At 37.6% G+C, this 19,309-nt stretch overlaps 1 protein-coding gene across 2 annotated transcripts; it reads right to left on the reverse strand.

Moving 5' to 3' along the window:
* Positions 1–71: 71 nt before the first annotated feature.
* mroh1 (maestro heat-like repeat family member 1) lies at positions 72–19,011 on the reverse strand. 2 transcript variants are annotated; one of them, XM_077720987.1, is made up of 45 exons: positions 18,846–19,011; positions 18,409–18,483; positions 17,801–17,946; positions 16,621–16,752; positions 16,350–16,512; positions 15,934–16,032; positions 15,623–15,774; positions 15,084–15,224; positions 14,896–14,988; positions 14,264–14,342; positions 13,853–13,966; positions 13,496–13,569; positions 13,304–13,426; positions 12,985–13,092; positions 12,696–12,840; positions 12,422–12,462; positions 12,122–12,263; positions 11,962–12,014; positions 11,454–11,561; positions 11,248–11,367; positions 10,323–10,445; positions 10,090–10,236; positions 9,774–9,800; positions 8,830–8,952; positions 8,649–8,728; positions 8,288–8,432; positions 8,087–8,182; positions 7,384–7,488; positions 7,151–7,286; positions 6,681–6,793; positions 6,390–6,542; positions 6,219–6,275; positions 5,316–5,413; positions 5,019–5,184; positions 4,772–4,941; positions 4,544–4,681; positions 3,251–3,365; positions 3,009–3,155; positions 2,885–2,951; positions 2,135–2,256; positions 1,887–2,036; positions 1,680–1,814; positions 1,502–1,604; positions 1,322–1,387; positions 72–1,212 (listed from the first exon to the last, which is right to left on the reverse strand). In XM_077720987.1, the coding sequence occupies exons 2-45, from the start codon at positions 18,428–18,430 to the stop codon at positions 1,136–1,138; spliced, it is 4,914 nt and encodes a 1,637-aa protein (XP_077577113.1). In that variant the 5' UTR covers positions 18,431–18,483; positions 18,846–19,011; the 3' UTR covers positions 72–1,135. The 2 variants fall into 2 exon arrangements, with proteins under 2 accessions (XP_077577113.1, XP_077577114.1); XM_077720988.1 differs by lacking the exon at positions 9,774–9,800.
* Between the last annotated feature and the right edge of the window lie 298 nt (positions 19,012–19,309).

Here is a 19,309-nt window from a genome sequence, read left to right on the forward strand (position 1 = left end):
TATTTTGTAGTAAAAATATAAATCCATATACCATACCTTCATTTATTAACCCTTTCCAAAACAATACAGAGTGATTTCAAATTATTTCATTTATTTACCATCTCAACATAATATATACAGATCTAGGAACAAAATACCAACATAAATATGCGATATTATAAAGGGCTAACCTTGGTCTGTCCATGGTTAGCAAAAGGAATTATCTTAAAGTGCTCCAAATATATAAAAATATCTTTCTGTACCCAACCCACAACTGCCAGTTGATCAGTTTTTAGATTGACAGACAACCAGGCAAACATTTAAATTGTGAAAAATGACATGCAGGGTGGGCGAATAAAAACCCCTATATAAGACAAATGAATTATGACAGAGGTAAAGAAGTATAAATGAGCTCTAAAATACATTATGGCACGAAAAGATGTTTTTTCTAACATAAATGAGAAATCTGGACATTTTATTGCACTGCAGGACCAATTATGTTGCTGGCTCTTGTTTGTTCGTGTGGCACGTACTACTGGGAATAATAGATCGCAACTTGTGGTCGGCAACAGTCAGTTAGACACATTTACAACTAAGAGTCCATTAGCTGTAAACAGGATATTGGCAAGCAGAAGCTACTATAAAATCTGACGAGATCAAAGAAACAATTAAATATGAAAAGTTAAGTCAATTCCAGTCCTGTGAGCAAAAAAACACATTTTTAAAAATAAAGATCCCACAACCAGGCTTATGTAAAGTATCATTTTTCCATTTGGAAATGTGAGCTATCAGTAAAATATTCCAAGAAACTACATTTTTGTCCTAATAAACATAATTCTCTTCATATATTGATAAAAAAATAACGTGACAGGTATATAGTATGCCTACAAATTACAATCTTTGGTTGGTAAAACGACAAAAAATGGATACTTTCTATGAACCATAATTTTCCAAACAGCCAAAAAAGCATTTAAGTATATATAAGTGCAAGTTTTATCTTATTAAGTCATTTAAACAGTAAGACTGTTTTAATTGCTCGAGAACATGTACACATGTACACATTAGCGGGCCTAACAGCATGTCTGATTCAAGTATTAGATGCATTTATATTATAATTGGCATGTATGGCCTACTAACTCACATGGGCATGTCTGCATCAGTGGAAATGTCCCATGGCTTCTGCTGCTTTCACTCTTACAACAGGGTCGGGATCTTGGAGCAGCAACACAAGACCTGTGAATGAATACACAGAGATTAACACAATAAAACATATTGAACTTCAAGATATCCTGAAACACTACTTGTCATCCATCTAAAAAATAGAAAAAAATGTTCCTATCACCTTTAGTAATGATACCCATATTAAGGTGAGAGTAATGCTCCTCCGTAAGGTTCCCCAGCAGAAAGCCTGATAAATGGAGATGAAGACAATGCCACAACTCAGTACATTTGCATAAAAAAACACATTCAAATGATTACACTGTCAATGAACAAGCTATGACCAAACAATTAATTTCCTTACCAATAAACATAGCAGCTCCAGCTCGGACTTCAGACCAATTGCTCTTGAAGAACTGCAGGACTGAGATATGGTAGAAGTTCAGCATACCTGGAAAATCCTGGATCTACAACAACAACAACAAAAAAGCACATTTCTAAAGTGTCTTTATTCCATCAATGGAATGGTTCGTCTGTCTTACCAGGTACTTGGTGAGATCATTAATGAACTCTCCGTAATGCAAGCTCTTATCCTCATAGAGGTGGTTCTGAAACATGGCCGTGATCTGCTCTGAGCCCACCAGTGGTGCACACACACGCATAGCATACTTACAAGCCTGAAAACAAAACATTTCCTGAGGAAGTAATTGTTCAAACATTCCACTTCTATGCAGTATCATGTTTCCTACCTTGACCACATGGGGGTTTGGATCAACCAGGTGTAAAAGCAGACTGACCAGGACATTGTGGATCTGGTCCTTGAACACTGGCTCTCCAGAGCCAAATTTGGACAGTTTCCCCATGAGGTGAATGGAAGCACATCGGATTTCATCGTTCTCCTGGATGGCCACAAATACGTATCGTCACTAAAGTTAGCATGTCTCACCCTCAGAATTACCACTCAGAGGTGAAATTAGGACTTGGCTTTTCATCTTACATTCTCTAAAAATGGCTTGATCTTCATAAAGATATAAACAACCAGTAGGTGGCCATTCTTTTTGTCCAGGTAGAGAAGAACTTTGGACAGACCTGACATGGCTTCTAGTGTGATCAGCTTGCCTGCAAACAAGATCACACCCAATGTGAAGAACTCACATGAAACAGTATCATTGAGATGTTAACACATTTGAATCCTGTGTCCATATTTCCATATTGGATCCCCAGCTATAGGAAATGCACATGCAGATGGATTTTTTGTTTTAATGATGGAACCTTGATTTAGATTAAAAAGTCAGTAACTGCATCAAACTAGATAACAAGACAAATAGCCATGTTACCACATACCAAAAACATGCACAGGCTGATAGAACACTTTAAATTCCATGAGTGTGTGCATGAATGATTGTGTCTCACTGTGCCCCCTAAGATTGGCTGGCCACCAAACTAGGGTGTCGCCCATACTATGAAGACCTGAATAATAGTAGGCACCAGAATAATAGTAGGCAGTGGAAAATTCCAAAAATAATTAATATTAGTAGTGGTAGTAGTAGTAGTAGTATTATTCCGGTGCCTACTATCATTAATTCATTTGGAATTGTCCACTCCCTACTATTATTCCAGTGCCTACTATTATTCGGGTCTTCATAGTAGTTGGTTGGGATAGGCCCCTGCACCCTCTGCACCCGTTGTGAGGAGAAGCAATATGGAAAATGAATGATTGACACTCGTTGTGCAGCATGACAGTTACCTGGGTCATCTTTCTCTTCCATACCAGAACTCATAGCTGCCAGTAGTTCTTTGGCATATTTATTCACCTGAAGAGAAAAAGGCAATTAATGAGCTTGATCTAGGTTTTGCTTTTACGTTTGTACCTTTTCAGGTGATCCGACAGCAATGTTGCCAAGACCCCGGACAGCCAGCATGCGGACGGTGCAACAAGGGTCTGATATCCTTTCCATCATATTGTTCATTAAAACGTCGATAAACATCAACTCGGTAGCCACGTGATGATTCAAGAGCTAGTCAGAGAGCGAGGGAGAGAGATCATGGTCAAATAGCACAACTTTGTGAATTGTAAGGAGTTTCCATAAAATGTGAATTCACAAGCTGTCACCTCAGAGAAGAATGCTGTAACGGTGATGCGTTGACATTCATAGATGTTGTTTAAACAAGGGCATAAACACTCAACTATAGCAGGTAACCTTGGCCCAGCGTGTTTTGCCATCGCCCTGTAGACAAGAGAAATACGCCATACTAGAAGGCACTTAGGTAGAGAGAAGTATTTTATAAAAAGAAAACAGCAAGAAGAAATTCCTTCTTGAGGCAACGACCTCAATCAATTTTCCTTCATAATTATTGATGAAAATTCAGAACGATTAAAGGCAGTAGTTATATTAATAAATGAAACATGTATAGTAGTACCAGGAGCAGTCAGGTGTGAGCCTCAAAATTTGTTTTGTCTGGATTAATCAAAAAAAAAAAATCAAACATAAAGGCACATGAATGTCGACGTTATGACCTGTTAAGGCATTTTGTTCGAGTGGAATTTTTATGCATATTGACTTTTTTTTTTTTTTTTTTAAAGTTGAGATTGCAGTAGCAAATCACTTTGGAGCCTCTCCGGACACAGCCCGGTCATTGTTATCTGTGGTTGGGACAGTCAGTGCTCATTTTGTTTATAAATGTTTTATTGTTCATAACTCAATGGCTTCCGTGCTTAATATGAACTAGCTCAGCTGCGAAAATGAACAGGTTTTTATACTGGCAAAAAAAGTTACTTTGGCAAATGACCACTTCCAACGCAGAAACTAGTGGAACTGATAAACACTCCTCGTCCTCTAACTTTTTTAATGTTATCACATAAATATATTTATATGCCATTGAGGGTGATAGACATCCAATCCATTTTGAATGCAAACTGCCTTCCCAGTAAAAATAGACTGGACATGTATCACTGTCAATGGAATTAAAACATGATAATTCAATGCCATTTAAACGTTTCCCTGTAACTGACATTGGATAAGTGAATTGATATCAATAGATCAACTAATTACATTTACCTGATATACTTTCCAAGCTATAAGTCACTCAATTTTTCTAGTTTGGCTGGGGCTGTGCCGTGGGCTCAAATGTGACTTATAGGTCTTTTATTCTTTTCACTCTGACCACCAACAGCTTGTTATGCTGCTTTAAGATATAGTTATCCATAAAACTGTTAAAAATTACATTAACAGATGCTTATGATGACTGTGGCTCGCTATTTTCCTATCAGTATTTTCAATGCATAATGCTGTATAACTTATACTCTAGTGCATTGTATATATATATATATTTTTCTTTCTTGTGGTAGTGACTTATACGCCGAAAAATACGGTATTAGAGTCACAATGCATTTCGTTCATAGTACCTTGCTAGTAGCGTGATTCCAGTGTTGTGTGTGTTCTGTTCCTTCATTGCATCCCAAGCTTTATCCGTATCCAGTCTTTTTAACACCTCATCTAACTGAGCTCTTGCTAACAAGATTCTCAGTGCATCAGTCGCAACTCTGGACACACAAAAACAATTATTATTCACTTTTGGGGATGAACGAAATCTGCGTGACTTAGGCAATCACAGATAAGACAAACATGCCAACCCTGCAACATGGATGGCGGCAGTGCGTTTGGTGTTGTTATCCCTTGGTGCCGAAACGCCGACACTTGCCGCAAGTCGGACGATGAGACAACAAAAGAGCTGAGGAAACTTGCTTAGCGCCGGCTCCTGGCACTGGCCGTTTAATAACAATTCCTTAAGACCGCATGTCATCTAGAAAAAGGGAACCAACACAAACATTTGTGACAGTTTCGTTGCCTACTCCACTCACAGGTGGGGTGGTCACTTACAGCAAGTGGTTTAGGAGTGGCCACTTTGGTTGTTCCTCCTCTCATCATCGACTCTTTCTTGTCCACATAGGGTGCCATGACTGCAAGTTTTTCCATCACCATCTCTAAGATTTGACTGGCCACTATGGGGTCTGCTCCCAAAGCCATCCACATCTCACTGGTCCAGCTGAAAAGTTAAGAAACTAGAACTAAAAAAATGCATTCAAATATTCAATCTGAGACAAAAGGTAGTCCGATCAAGTGGACTTGTATAGTTCCAAGTCAAAACAAATTGTGGCATCATTGAATAACTACTACCTGTCATATGGTAGTGGTTGATTAACCAATGTGTCAACAACCATCTGGAGATGCTGAGAGGCCAAAATTAGTACGGTCTGACCAACTGCCACTCTCACCTAAAACACAGACAAAAAGGTAATACCTGATAATCAGCACTCAGACTGAAGTAACCAACTTTGCTGCTTTGGCAAACGTAATTTTCAGACTATAAGCCACACAGGACTAGTAACTACACCTGGCAAATTTCACAAAGAAGGTAAACACAACATTGCATTATAGGATATGCAAATCTAAAGACATGTAACTCAGTAGCCTCTAAGAATCCAGAATTGAGTCCAACTTTACTATACCGTATTTTCACGACTATAAGGCGGACTTAGGTCTTAAATTTTCTCCAAAATAGACAGTGGGCCTTATAATCCAGTGCGCCTTATATATGGAAAAAACTGATAACCAAAAACAAAAAACCACCACTGTCGGATATTTAAAAAACACAAACGCCTGAACTGAAACAATACTGTTAAATATGCAGATGCCATCTTAGTTTACAAAATCTTCCATCATATAGCTCCATCCCCACTGCAAGATTTTATACAAAAAATCCCAAACTGCGACTGTGTAGTGAGTGCTTCATACCTGGAAGTCAATAGCAATTACCGTATTTTCACGAGTATAAGGTGCACTTAAAAGTCTTACATTTTCTCCAAAATAGACAGTGCGTCTTATAATACAGTGCGCCTTATATATGGAAAAAATGTCATTCATTGAGGGTGCGCCTTATAATGCGGTGCGCCTTATAGTTGTGAAAATATGGTAAATATCAAGCTTCAAGGCACAGAAAAAAGTAGAAGCTTGTAGTCCAAAAATGACAGTGCATACTGTGTTATAAAAGTTAAGAATGATATTTTTTTTGGGCCTTACCTGCTCCTCAGTGATGCTCTGTAGCTGAACGTGAAGCACCTCCAGCATCTCTGGTACCTGTCCCAAAACAATTGAAAAAAAAATTGAAAACAAAAACAATTTCCAATGGAGCAACAAGCAATGTGTAGCTGTAGCTATCAAGGGAAAGCTCCATGTAAGCATTAGCGCTACCATTTCTTGTAGTCCACCACCTCTGTTCTTTAGCAACGTGTTCAGGATGACAGCTGAAGCTCTACAACAATTTGTCTGACTGTCATCCAGCCCCTCAAACAACATGAACACCAATGTGCTCATTTGCTGCTGAGGCAGACGCTTACTCATCACCTGACATGTATGAGAAAATATTCAGTGACATTCACTTGTATTTTAATGAAATTACATGTTCCAGGATGTGAAGACATACATTTAGTACAAAACATTTTGCACCTGTTATTGTATTCATCTCATACCAATAAAATGTACCTTGGTGAGTTCTGAGCAGGTCTTGTAAAGAATTGAATGGTCAGGATTTTCTAGTTGGATTTTAAGAGGCAGTAAGGCTTCCACTGCTTCATCTTTGTAGTCAAGGGCAAAGCCTGCATTTTACATTCAGAGGGACAAATTAAACAGTTAGAAGCACAAGAAACCCCAAACTACATTGTTAAGGGTGCAGCACTTAAAGAGGCAAGCTTATGTTTAACTTTTCAAACTATACTGTCCACCTTAGTTACACCTGGTTTTGAAACTTTATCACAAGCATTTTGGACAATTTATACCTTTGCTACAACACTTTGAAAGGCCATTTTTTTGTTCCATAATCTGCATGAAGAAATGAATTGCCATTCTAATTTGCTTTTAGCTGCTATATTCAGTGACCCAGTCATTTATGGCCATATAATCCCAACCTATAAGTTTTGGATATGCACAAACAGCAAAAATTAGACTGTTTTTACCTTCGTAGCGTAGTTGAATAGAGAGCAAAATGTATAAACAATCAATAGCAGAAATGCGGACTGCAAAGTGAGGGTCTGAACAACGTGGAGACAGTCGACCCAGGAGAGCTCCCAGGTTATGGAAGGACACCACGTTCTAAACAAAAGATGCACGTACGGCAAGTCTCAATTACATCTCATGTAAACTTCCTTTCAAATCCAGTAAAGTGGCAAAGCCGTCTAGATGTGTTCACCTTTACGACCATGTTTTCCAGATAGTGAGTCAGTATGTGAGCAGTGGCTGAGATAGCTCTCGCTCTCTCATGGTCTTGTGTCGAGGTCAGCCAACATTCAATGTGCTGTGTAGGACAGAACAACATGCTGATGTCAGACAAATGAACACTCAATGCAACATCATCGCATTGCCCAGATGGAATTATTTGTAGGCTGAAAAGAGTGATATGTTTGGAATGATGATCATTTAAAGTCATTTACAGGGATCAGTGAAACATCCAACAAATTCAGCTTTTAAATAAGTAAGCCTGACAACAAAAACAAAACTGTTTCTTTTCTTTTCTGTTTTTTTCCCCGGCTGGAGGTAGTACATAGTAAAGTACTGGTAATTGAGGTTATTCATCAACCTATATTTTGCCTCACAGTAGTTTAGCAGCTCAGGCTTCACCGCCATCAGGATTTTTTTCTTTTAACAAATGCATTCCTTGTGATATATTTAACATATCTAATATTAATCAAGACAATTTTGATTTGGTACAAAACATACATAAGCAAATTTATTGCATTCACCAAGAAATGAAAACTCATTATTCATCTTTAGTTTTAGCCGAGTGAATAGATTATTCATGGCGTTGAAAGCTGGCTATGTTACAAATAAGTGAACCAGAAGAGCTTCACGAAAAAGCAAAAAATAACTAAAAATAAAATTAAATCAGGTCCTACCTTGAATACACTCTGTAAACCGTCAGGCGTGGGATCTTTGGTGAGTACGCTGGTCAGTAATTCATGCAGTGAAGACATTGTTTCTTTGTACAAAGCCTGCACACATGTATGGTTTTCATTATGGACATGGTTTATTACAAATGTAGTATGTAGTAGTAAAGTTGTTTGTAACATGGATGTTTGAAAATGTGCTCGATTCACCTCTTTTTGTTTGGGGTCAAATATTTCATCATCTTTTGTTGTTTTCTCTGGAGTGTGTAGTTTGGGTGGCAGAGAGAACACACTGTTCACACACACCTTCAGCAAGTCAAAACATTCATTCTCCCTCAGCGGTGGGTCAAGGGGACTGAAGTACTTAAAGGTCAAAGGGAAAAACATGAAATGAAAGCCACACCAAAAAAAGGATTGGCAATAGCTCTGTTTTGGATGAGGCAATCAAAATTAAAACTTATAAAATAAAAAAGACAAGTTGTAAAACCGCTGGCAAAGTTATTTGTTGGGGAACAAACATTTGTAGCACAATATATGTCAACAACTCATCGCCTTCAACCTTTGAGGATACATTAAGTTGGCACAAGTGCTCATAACCAGGTGGCGCACTGGGGTCCGAAGAGTATCAGCCGGTTCTGCCTTTATAAAATCCTTCCCCCCCAAAAATGAGAGTAATTAATAAATAAATAAAAATGAACACATGGGCAATGGACAAATAATTGCTCAAAAATACAATACAGTAAATCACTAACCTGCATAACAGCAATAAGCTCTTGCTTGCGGGAGAAGACATATCCCTGTTTCTTCACACACTCACTGATAGCTTTGGCAACAAGGCCAACACTCTGGATCAAACTCAGTTTCATTGTCAAATCCTAACAATTGGAACCACACAAGTGTTGCGACACAAGAAAAAAAAAGTTAAGACAACACAAATGTTACAATATTCTGTTTACAGATTTAAATAAGACAGTTCTGAAGAATGAAAAGCCAATGCCACCACGACAAGAATTTATAATGAGGAAAAGCAAAGCACAAGTAAATGCTAGAATAAAAAACTATGTTAAGCAATCTAGCCCCCGGACAAAGAGTTGAAATCGGTGTTGATTAGGAATCATTTTTATAGCCACAACAGGTTGGACTGTTGGACAAAATGACAGGCCCATTTGAAGCCAAAGCACATAACCAAGCTGCAAGAAGTATAAAAAAATAAATAAAATTAAAAAAAAAAGAAAAAGTGCTCAGCATTCATGGAATCAGGGAAATCAAATCAGAAATTTAGATGTTGAAAAGCTATTTATAATTTGAATGTAAGACAGATCATAGCAGCAAAAATGCTCAATGATCCATGAACGTTGCCAGAAATAGATTTAATCATTTAATTTTATGGCCAAAAGAAAAACTTTTAGCATGTCATCAACAGAAATGCCTCCATTATATTGTTATCATAATATTATCATTGTAGTATCAGTTAAAACATTAGATAGTTCAAAAGTTGGTCAGTGAAAATGTTTGACGCAAGTGGAGCTGTATGATTTTTTTTTCTTTTTTTAGGCCTTAAGGTAAGATTCCAAAGACAGTATCACCGCAACCGTGAACCAGAAAGGGAGAACAAAAAGGCCAGCAAAGTAGAAAACAGTTAACCGGGAAGTTTGACAGATAAATTGAAATAGCTCTTCTATCCCTGTGACGATACCTTAGTCTCTACTTTAATGCCCAGAACCTGTATGAAATAGGTGACACAAGCCCAAATATGAATATTACTAGGTTTTGCTAGTGTTATGTCAAACAAAAACTGATAGACTAGAAGATAAAAGTTTCAAAGCAACATTTTTCCATTTTAACCTATGAATTATTAATCACTACATATGCCTGGTGTGAGTATAATAAATGATTCAACACATAAAATAAACCATAAATGAGAATGCGGTATAGAAATCCATTTCCCCTTTTTGTGACCATGACTGAAAACCCACATTGGTTACAATTTATTACCACAACGTTTATATTACCTTAGTGTTGAAGTGTTTACTGATGCTGCGAAGAATATCTTGGTCAATACAATTCAAGATCTTTTCTGGAGGAGCATTCACAGCCACTTGACCATAACACAAGATTAATGTGCTTTTCACCTTCTCCAGCTCAACGTCATTACGATCCTGAAGACACAGGCGACACAGAGGAAAAATTTAGGACCAACTGATATTCATGTTCCAATTGAAATGATTGGGAACGATCCTTTTACTTTGAGTAGGTTGAAGATGCTCGGGGATTTCTTCAATGCATCTGACTTGCCAAACTCATCCAATTTGGCCAGAGTTCCTTCTAAATGGCTGTTGGCACACAATCCAATGCCTAGAGCCACACCCTGATCAAAAGAAGAAACCCAATGAGTCCTTGTAGGCACATCCACGTGAAGTCTTTCACTTGACAAAAGTATGGAAACCAAAATGTTTTTCGTCTGAGCAAAAAAAATATATATATGCGAACCGTATTTTCACGACGATAAGGCGCACTTAAGTCTTAAATTTTCTCCAAAATAGACAGGGCGCCTTATAATCCAGTGCGCCTTATATATGGAAAAAATGTGCCATTCATTGAGGGTGCGCCTTGTATACGGAAAATACGGTATTTAGCTTCTACAGTCAAGTTTGAAATAGAATAAGACTGGTAAACAACAAAATCTGTACCGACACTGATAAATGCAAAAAAATATATTGAATAAACAATAGTACTTCAACCAATCCTGGCCTCCACGCAGAATAAAAACAAAAAATCCTAAAAAAAAAAAAAAAAAAAACGTACTGTATTTTCCCGACTATAAGGCGCACGTAAGTCTTAGATTGTTCTCCAAAATAGACAGGACGCCTTATAATCCAGTGCGCCTTATATATGAAAAAAAAATAAAAATGTGCCATTCATTTAGGCTGCGCCTTATAATCCGGTGCGTCTTATATATGGGAAAATGTCATTCATTGAGGGTGCGCCTTATAATGCAGTGCGCCTTATAGTCGTGAAAATAGTATTCATTCAGTGTATTTCAGCTGTCATTTCAGTTCAGACTAATACTGCAAAGATTTGGATTTTTAAAAAAAATCCATCCAAACATGAATTTCATTACTGAAGGTCAACGAGTAATTGAAAATGAAATATGGCCAAAAGTACTGCACCTTTCTTTCAACATCGTCACTGTGTCTCGCTGTGAGAAGGATTTCCTGCAACTGTTTTTTAACAAAGTCCTTGTTGAAAGACTTCTGGAGGGTCACTCCAATACATTGATACAGGAAACTCTTTCAAAGAAAGAAAATATAAGTTTTGATATGTCATATCATAGTGATGGTGCTTTTAGCATTCGAACAAGTTAGTGGGCTTGTACCTTTTCCTCCAAAGCATTGTTATATGTGGACAAATAACTTGTTGCTTCTGCTGCAAAGTGGTTAACCCAGGCTTCATCATCAACAGCCACCAAAGTTTTAGACAGGAGCTGGACACAAATTTATTAGGTTATGTAAAGTAATGAAATGAGATGAGATTCAAGACAACAAATTGACTTTCTAAAATGACTCTTTCCTGTTTTTTATTCTCACTTATTGTGATACTTTGTTTTATTCAGTTATTCATTCATTCATTTTCCATACTGCTTATCCACTAAGGATCTGGGGTTATTGTGATTTATAATTCTTTTAATTTGTTATGAATTTTGTGCATCCATCTTCTTTTCACTTATGAGAATTTTAAAACATCTGTAAAAAGAGGGAATTGACTCAGTGTCAACTTTTTTTATTTTTAGTATATTGGTAAACGACAATAACTGTTGTCTTTCTGGAGTCAACTCTCTGGACATTATCTTAGATCCAAAAAAAAAAAAACACACACACACACACCTTTAGCAGATTTTCATCCCAAGTTTTCTTGTCAAAGCTCTCTGCTGTTGACTCTAGAAACAAAAACAAACAACTTAAGACATTGTTCTTAGGTGAACAAATTTGGATGGGTTAGGCGGTTGCAGAGAAAATATTGGCTTTAAAACAAATATCTGCTTACCTTCAAGTGTGGTCAATAGAGGGGGAATCTCCTTATCCCAGACAGCCTCTATGTTGCGGTGGATGTTCTTGGAAAGAATTTGCAGGAGCGAGAGGGATGGGGCTCCATGCCCTCTGTTATTAAATGGAAATGCTGCATTGACCTGAAATGGACAAAACAACCTGAGACATAAATTTGGTGAATAGAAGTTCTGTCCAGCCAACTAATTTTATTGCTTTTAAATTACAGGAGTAAATTGTTCCCTGTTAAAAGTATTTAGTGAACTTAGATCCAATGTTTCAAACCAATTATCGTACTTACGAGCAGTTTGATCATCAGCGTTTGAGGAGAGGGAAGATTGACTACAAAAGGAGAAAAAATATATATTTAATTTGCAATCATGTCCAAAAATGTAGCTAATGTGAAACATAGGGTAATGTTAGCAAACCTTTTATGAAGAGCTATTTTATATTACTGACAAAAATATTTTTCATTAATTTAAGAATGACTACAGAAGGATAATACATTTACTTTGCATTTATGTACAAAAAAGGGAGTTTCATGTTCAAATTTCAGATCATAGAGGAGCATTTACCTTCCTGAGAAAAGTCTATATTGAAAGTTGGTTCCTTGTTCTCCTTCTTTTTATGGCCCAGTACAATCAGACTTTTACACAGTGGAGTGGTTGCATTGCTGTACTGTGGTGGTGTCAGGTAATAGAGCAACTTTGGCCAAAGCACCTAAATATAACAAAATCAAGTAAATAAAACCCAAATTACATGTCTGTTTGTGTGAACTCAATGATAAAAAAAACTAAATATCCTTCTTAACATCTGCATTTACAATAAAATAAGTCAAATAAGAGGGAATAGCACATTACACACATCAGCCAAACGGGCAACAGTTGTCGTCAGAAGATGAAGGGTGTTATCGCACATTGTCCTCAGTGCTTCATTTGTTACTTCTTCTGGGTCTGCGGGTTTCTGTCCACGCTGTAGAAAAACACAGACAAACAGGCAAGTAAAACTCCTAATTCAATAATTTTAACAAATGAGTAGTGCCTCATGCTTTTTTTTTTAAATACATTTTTTTTAATTGGGTTGGCAGGCCTTACGAAAAAAATAAATCTACTACTAAAAGCATTAAGACACACAAATTCTCCACTATTTTCAGAATTCATTACAAAATGTGAGGTTACTATACCTGATATGTGTCCGGCAATGCACAGTGTTGAATTATGAATCGCACTAATAACTCTCCTCCATCCAACTCCAGGTAACCATGATGGGCCATGGCACTGATTACCTGGACAACACGCTTTTTAACCTGAGTCAAGACACAGACTTCATCATTGAGTGAATGACATTTCTCCCTATGAATGCATACATGTGCTACCTTGTTACTGTGGTCAGCCATTGGTTGCCTAATGCTGGCTAGAATCAAAAGCTTCTTACTCTCCATCATGGAAGCTGCAACATACCAGCACAAGTATCTCACAAACATTACCAATAAGGGGGCTCATCAGAGATGAAGAGGAAGGAAATAATTCATCCATATATTCAATTTGTACTGCTTTGTTAAAATAGGGTGTCATGTGTAACCTGGGCTGGTCACAAGCCAATCGCAAAGAACATTAAAGCAAAATTGCACAATTTGCGTGTGTATATAACTGTTATCCACAGCTGCATCCAATTGATTGACAAGTTGAGTCTTCATTTAAAATAAAAGAATATAATAAGTGGTTTTGCTCACTGCTGGAGTTGATGAGGTGACGTAGGACAGCCAAGGAACCAAACCTACTCCGCTCATTGCCGTTCTCTAGCTTCTGAAGAATGAACATTACCAGTCGATCTGGGAAGGCGTTTGCTAGAATTAAAGATAAATGGAAAGGTATTCAAGCATCATCCTGCATAGCTTGTAGCAAAAATAGTATGTATGATGAGATTAGAAATGGGAGGCAACATGGTTCAAGAGTGAAACATTTGTTTAGACTGAGCTACAAAGTGAATATGATTATCTTCTGTGGGAATATAAGTGTGACATGAATGGATGATTTCATTACTGGTCTTGTGACTCCATAGAAACACAATGCAGCCCTTTGAGCTGACAAACACAATAAATAGTCTACACACAAATAGTTAAAAAGAGAAAGTTGACTGTTACCCAACAGGCTGAAGCAACGAAGAACCTCATTGTGGTTCTTGACTGTGGGAGGGTTACTGTAATCAACAGAGGTAGACACCTAAGGAGAGAAAAACATAATGCTGTCTTCAGCATGCGTACCTACCCTCCAAAAAAGCACTAAATGAACCTCTACCAATTGATGGCCGCCAACTCTCCCACTTAAATTCTATATTATAGATGTTTCATTGTACCCAATGAATTAAACAGTACGGATATAATTGAAGGTGTAAGGTTGTAATGATATCACTGCTAATTGTTATGTAAAGATTGATGCTATTTGTTCATTGCTTGCATTTTGTGAGCTTCATTACAATGATTTTGATTTAAAAGAATGCCCTGCAAGGCATATATGCATGAGTAACTATTTTTAGCTGAAAAAAGCAGCTCTATAGTGGTTATTTTCCTTAGGAGCCTGCAGAAATATTAGGTTAACGTTTAGTAGTCTCATTTTAACTATGGTGCCATATAATAGAACTAAATAGGGAAGTATCACTTCCTATAGTATAGTGATGATTTTTAATAACAGGATTTAAAAGTTAAGTCAGTGAAGTGCCATTTGATCAAACTACTACATTCCGATTTCTCTTAACACACTCTTCCAAAACATGTACCTGTTGGTGCAGTGCAAAGATCAGGCTATCCAGATGGGTTTCCAAAACCCTGCTTCCCATGTTAACAGAAGCATCAAGAACATGGCAAAGACTCTGTAAAAGGAAGGGGGAAAAACACCACAACATGTAGTTCTCGGATTTTGTATTACAGAATGCCTAATTCTTCTTTTAAAAACTAAAACGAGCACCTTGCTAATAATGTAGTGTTCATTGTTTTTCTTGTACAATGCAAGAATGGCAGGAATGAGCTTGGGAATCTGCTCCTCCAGTTTTTCGCTGGCCATCAGATGACACATTGAGCCCACTGCCTCAGCAACTGTAAGCCTCAACTGTAGTACAGAGGAAAATGGAGGACAGGAAATCAGGAAATATATCAATGAAATTATCTTCAAACATACTAGTTAAAGTGTGCAAAAAATATTATGTAGACATTTTAACACTAGGCAACTTTTTTGGTTTATATTCTCTCTAAATGTATTGTGATCCATTTGACAGTATGGAAATACAGTAAAGCTGGGATTTTCTTCGGGTACTTGCCCAAAAAATATCAACACTATTACATTCATTTTGATTTTGGGAGCCCAATTATGGCTTATGTTTCAGTAAGTTTGTCTGAGACTCTCAGCATACACTTTCATATTCAGTAACTTTCCGAAAATAAGGCCTGAGAGGAGATGGCTTCAAAGCTGATCAAAAGCAACCACGAGTAAAGTTAGTAAATTCTTACCTTGGATTCTCTGCTTTGTAACCAGTTATTAAAGAGGATGTCAAACGCAGCAGAGATTTCATTTGAAAATGTGTCTTGTCTGACAGTGGGATCTGGAGCCTTGTCCAGATTGGCAAGGTACTCCAAAATACTGTCACTGAAGTGGCACAGAGCTAACAAGAAAGAAAAGAATTAAAAGAGCATTATTTTCAAATGGGCAACTTGCTTTGTATAAAATAATCCGGCAGATTGAGTGAATACTACCGGAGAATTCAAATACAACTAAAAGCATGAAATACCTCAATTAATTTTATGGCAAAGTTAGTTCTTACCTGATGAGAAGACCCACTTCATGTTGTCATGTTTGATTAGACTAAGCATAGGCAACATGGTACCAAGGATTGCATTTAGGAAAGGCACCATTCCATATACTAGACAAAAGGGGAAGACAAAACTCAATCATTATAAAAAAAAGACAATGGGCATGGGTGTGGGTGTGCATTCTGACTTAAATTCACAACAACCCTTATTGGCATCTGAAATCCACCAAAGTTTGAAGAATATACTGATGCTCCTGTACTTTTTTCATCTTAACAGTAGATCTCATCTGCAGATTTGTTTTTGTTTTACTTAAGCTTTTGTGTAAGTGATTTATAACTAGTGAAGCATACATTGCTTTTATAAAAGGTGCCAAATATGCAGTTTACAATGTATATGCAGCTGCTTGAGCGTGCAATATTATACTTACCATTGGAATCAGAGAGGTTGGCTAACGTCTGAACCACAAAAAAGTGAGGCAAGACACCAGGTTGAAACTTGTTGAGTATCTCCTCCATTATGTCATTGATGTGTTTGTTGCCCACAGCTACTAGAATGTTACTGGCTGCCTGCTGCCAGTCAGGAACAACTTCCTGTGTGTGTGAAACAGAAACAGTTTAGACATCCTAAAAGCTTCTTTCCAACCACCTAAAAATAAGAACACATTTGGGCCTTATAGTCCAAATATTTTTATAGTTAACCTTAGATCGTGTCATCTCATCTGAGGCCAAGGAGATGATGCTCTTGATCTTGGTGTAGCTGGTTGCATCTAACTTGCTGCTAACTATCAGTTCAATGGTTTGAAGAATCACAACTCTGTGACTCACCACCAACTGGAACAGGAGAAGGTAAGAGTGCAAATATGGAAAAAGAAAGCAGACTGTAACTGTTATGGTTATTAGTCTTACATTATTATATATTTGCTTGTAATGAACGCTTTGCTTCACTTAGGGTTATTAGTCTTACATTATTGTATTTTGCTTATTAACATTAAAACAGTCATAATAATACATCTGCTTGCAACTGTGTAATCCTCGCTCATGAGTAAACCTAAACACGTGAAGGTCACTCCCCTCTCAAGATGGACTTCTCAAAACTGTTGTTCATACCGCTCCCTTGGGAAGACCTTCGATTGTTTTGAGAAACATCGAGAAACATCGACTTCTGAAAGTGTGGTTCACATCTTTCCCTTGGGAAGGTCCGGATGACTTTAAATTGTTTTGAGATGCATGTTCTAAAATCTTATGTAAATAAACAGCGAGAGAGATGCGTCTAACGGCAGGATGGTCTGGGACGAAGGAGAGTCAGGATCGATTTTCTCTTGCAAGACACCAGTTATGAGTCAGTTGTCTGTTTTATTTATGCGCACATTTGGGAATGCCTATTGGTGAACCTATCAGTAACAGTAAAAAAAAAGCACATTCTTACATGTTTTTTTGCTGAGACAATATTGAATGAATCAGCAACTGCTCACTCAGTTCCTAAAAAAAAAAATCATATTTGGCCAGGCTATCGCAATGGTGACATTAAATGAATGTCACATGAATGTGTGACGGAATGATTGCCACATTAAAAACTCACATGACATTTCATAATTTATCTTGATACATCTAGTTAAAATAGCAATTAAAAGTGAATCCACTTCTTTAGTGAACTTTAAAAAAGTGCTCTAGTACTGAGTCCTAGTAGCAAGCAGAAGACAGAGGAATTGCTTCCACTTGCAAGTTTCAGCTGGGATTTTGTCATTTTTATAAGCTTAAAAAATAATTTGCAAATTGTTTTAATTTCCCCACAAAAAAAATCAGCGATGTAGCAAAGCCACCAAAGTTGAAGCGCGAAATGGCGAGGTGTTACTGTATACTGCGTGCAGTGTAGTGTTACCTTAGGGTGTTTCAGCAGATAGTCCTGACACATTGCAAGAACTCTGTCAGGGTGCTCGTTTCCCAGAGTCAGTATGGACTTCCTCACTTGAGCACGGACATCTACGTCTTTATCGTTAGCCGCATCTAGCAGAGCCAAGGTCACCTCTGGGACACAAAAATAAAAAATGGCCGTGATGAAGTCATTCATTCATCTTCTGAACTGCTTATTTTTACAAGGGTCGCGGGGGGTGCTGGAGCCAATCCCAGCTGACTTGGGCACAATGCACAGGACAACTTGAATCGAAGGTCACAGGAGATGGAGAGTTCGAAGTAAACAGCAGTATAACTCACATAAGCCCGGGGATAACATGCAAATTCCACACAATACGAATCAAACACAAGACCCCAGACCCCCGGCCAACGCGCAAACCACTAGGCCACCGCGCAAATTAAAAAAAAAATGGTTATTTGTGTATTTGCTTCAAAGTCACACATACAATCTGAATATTCAGCATTGCATATGTACATATATCATAATCAGAGTTGAAAAATATTATTCACAATACAAACATGATGGAAGAATATCATGCAGTAAAGGTAATGAGATGCACTAAAAAAAGAACTCACGTTCCACATCTGTCTCACCCATGATGGACAGGGGGGTTGGTTTCCTTGGCTCAATGACTCTTAAACCTGCAAGCACTATATAACAGAAAGACATTGAGTACTTTAATCATTTAATCATTCATCATTCTTTGCAGGAAATTTGGTATGAATGCGTTGATAAGTCATTAAACCATGGAGGGGGCAACAAGGAGTATCAAACCAATTGAATTTCACATTAACATAGAGTTTCAAGTTCAAAAATCTTATAAAGCGACGTGAAAACAACATTTAAAAAGAGACACCAAGATCGTTCACTTTAATAAGTACTGTCATGTAAAATCGCTCTTACTGTCTCCTCTATCATTATTAGCTTTAGCTGATGCTACGGAAGAACCAGAAACGCCCCCATCACAAAAAAAATAATGAATAGCACAACCCTGCCAAATGACATTACTTACCACGTTTGCCACTGATGAGTTAATAGTATGGCGTGAACAGTGATTCCTCCTCAAAGTGTGATGGCGAGTGTTGTTTGCTGGATCTGCAGGTGTAAACACGCCTGATCATGTGGTCATGTGCTTCTGGTCAGCAGAAACAAATCAGCGACATCACGAAACAAACGCCCATGAGTTCTTCTTCTTCTCTGATTTTATCACTGCAAATATACAAATGGGGCATACTGCTCTCTACCGTAAAAAGATGAGGATTGCCTCAAAGACGTGGACGACAATGTCGATAATAGAAATCATCTCATCTCATTTTCTGAAGTGATTTATCCTCACTAGGGTCGCAGGGGGGTGTTAAAGTCTATCTCAGCTATGGTCAGAGGTCAGAAGATCACACGCCGGCTAATACCCCACTATTTCATAGTTATTGAGAACAAAAATACTATTTTAAAAGACATTTTTGATAATAAAATAAA

This window comes from Stigmatopora nigra, chromosome 7 (assembly GCF_051989575.1).
Source record: "Stigmatopora nigra isolate UIUO_SnigA chromosome 7, RoL_Snig_1.1, whole genome shotgun sequence".
In the NCBI taxonomy this organism is placed as follows: domain Eukaryota; kingdom Metazoa; phylum Chordata; class Actinopteri; order Syngnathiformes; family Syngnathidae; genus Stigmatopora; species Stigmatopora nigra.